The sequence below is a fragment of the Corvus brachyrhynchos genome, unplaced genomic scaffold (assembly GCF_000691975.1).
Source record: "Corvus brachyrhynchos isolate BGI_N302 unplaced genomic scaffold, ASM69197v1 scaffold182, whole genome shotgun sequence".
NCBI lineage: Eukaryota > Metazoa > Chordata > Aves > Passeriformes > Corvidae > Corvus > Corvus brachyrhynchos.
Genome location: NW_008236807.1, coordinates 689,934 through 691,349, shown reverse-complemented (window position 1 = coordinate 691,349; position 1,416 = coordinate 689,934). Strand labels below are relative to the sequence as shown.

At 50.5% G+C, this 1,416-nt stretch overlaps 1 protein-coding gene across 1 annotated transcript in view; it reads left to right on the top strand.

Moving 5' to 3' along the window:
* The window catches only part of LOC103611375 (collagen alpha-1(VII) chain), a 76,908-nt gene that overhangs the window by 34,476 nt on the left and 41,016 nt on the right, over nucleotides 1–1,416 (top strand). Inside the window, exon 43 of the mRNA XM_017727974.1 lies at nucleotides 884–997. Coding sequence (XP_017583463.1) covers nucleotides 884–997 — 114 coding nt within the window. The remainder of the gene's footprint in view (nucleotides 1–883; nucleotides 998–1,416) is intronic.

The following is a 1,416-nucleotide window of genomic DNA, read 5'->3' as shown; positions in this document are numbered from 1 at the left end:
CAGGGTGTGTATCCTATCCTGCTCTCAGGATTTATTGGGATTGTCCATGCTGGGACTGCCAGAGCTCCAGGAGCGTTTGGACAACACTCCCAGGTTGGGATTATTGGGATGTCCTGAGCAGGGCCAGGAGCTGGACTGGATGATCCTGGTGGGTCCCTTCCCACTCAGGACATTCCATGATTCTGTGACTCCAGAGGCCTCATTTGGAGTATCCAGACTAATACCAGCCACCTGCATCCTGATTAACAGCTCCTGTTTATGGGAATTCAGAATTTATCCACAATTTTAAGGTGTCTCTCCATGCTGGACTTCCTGTTGGAGGCATCTCCTGGGCTTTTTTCTCCCTCAGTGGCTGGATCAGGATGATCCAATTCCTCAGAGACTTGGACAAGGTGGGACAGGATGCCCCCCCTCAGCCCCAGGCTCCTCCCGTGTCCTCAGGTTTTTCCCAGATTTTTCCAAACTGGATTAGGGCATTTTAGGGGCTTAAGAGGGGAGGTTTGCACCAAAAGACCCAATCCTGAAGCCAGCAAAAGTTGGGATTTGGGATACAGAGGCCCCAAAACTATCTCTGTTGAGCTTTGGGAGCCCAACCCAAACTGGAAAATAGGATTTGGGACCACTGGAGCATCCCTCCATCCCCCAGGGAATCCTTCCTTTTCCATTGGTGCCGACTGGATGGATGCAAAGGAGTTACAATTCCCAGAGCTTGATCACTGGAATTTTGAGGTTTGGCCCTGTTTTAATGGGAAGCTGAGCTGGAGAAAGGATGGGGATGCATGGATCAGTGTCAGGGCTTGGGAAAGGCTCCTGCTGTCCGTCTTTTCCGCTTTTTCTGGGAATTAATGGAATTTTGTCGGCATTTATCCATTCCCCTCTGCAGAGCTTGGCTGTGCCCCCACCACATCCAGATGATCCGCAGGGAAACCATTCCCTGGAGCTCCACCAGCCCTTGGAGGAGAGGCTGGAGGGACAACCTCAGCAGGACACCAGCCAGGTATGTTTTTCCAAGGATTTCAGACCAGTGATGGACTGGAAGGGACTGGGATGCAGATCTGAGTGCTGGGACAGCTTCTCCAAATCCCTGGCAAACGCCAGAGCTCCTGGAAAGGGCAGGATGGGAGTGAGGAAAAGCCCTTGGGAAATGTTTTGGTGGTTAATTCCGCATTTTTGGGGGGACAGGGGGGTAAAAACCCAGGATGATCCCTTTTTATCTGATCCCATCTGGCCACGCCATCCATCCATTATTTGGGATTGGCTGACTGAAGAGTTGATGATTCCCAAGACTTTTAAAACAGGAATAATGCACACTCCAAACAGGGAATCCAAAATATGCTCCCTACAGGAGATTTCCTTTTCCTTCCCACTTTCCATGGATGTCTCAGGATATTCCACAGATATTCCAGGATATTCCTG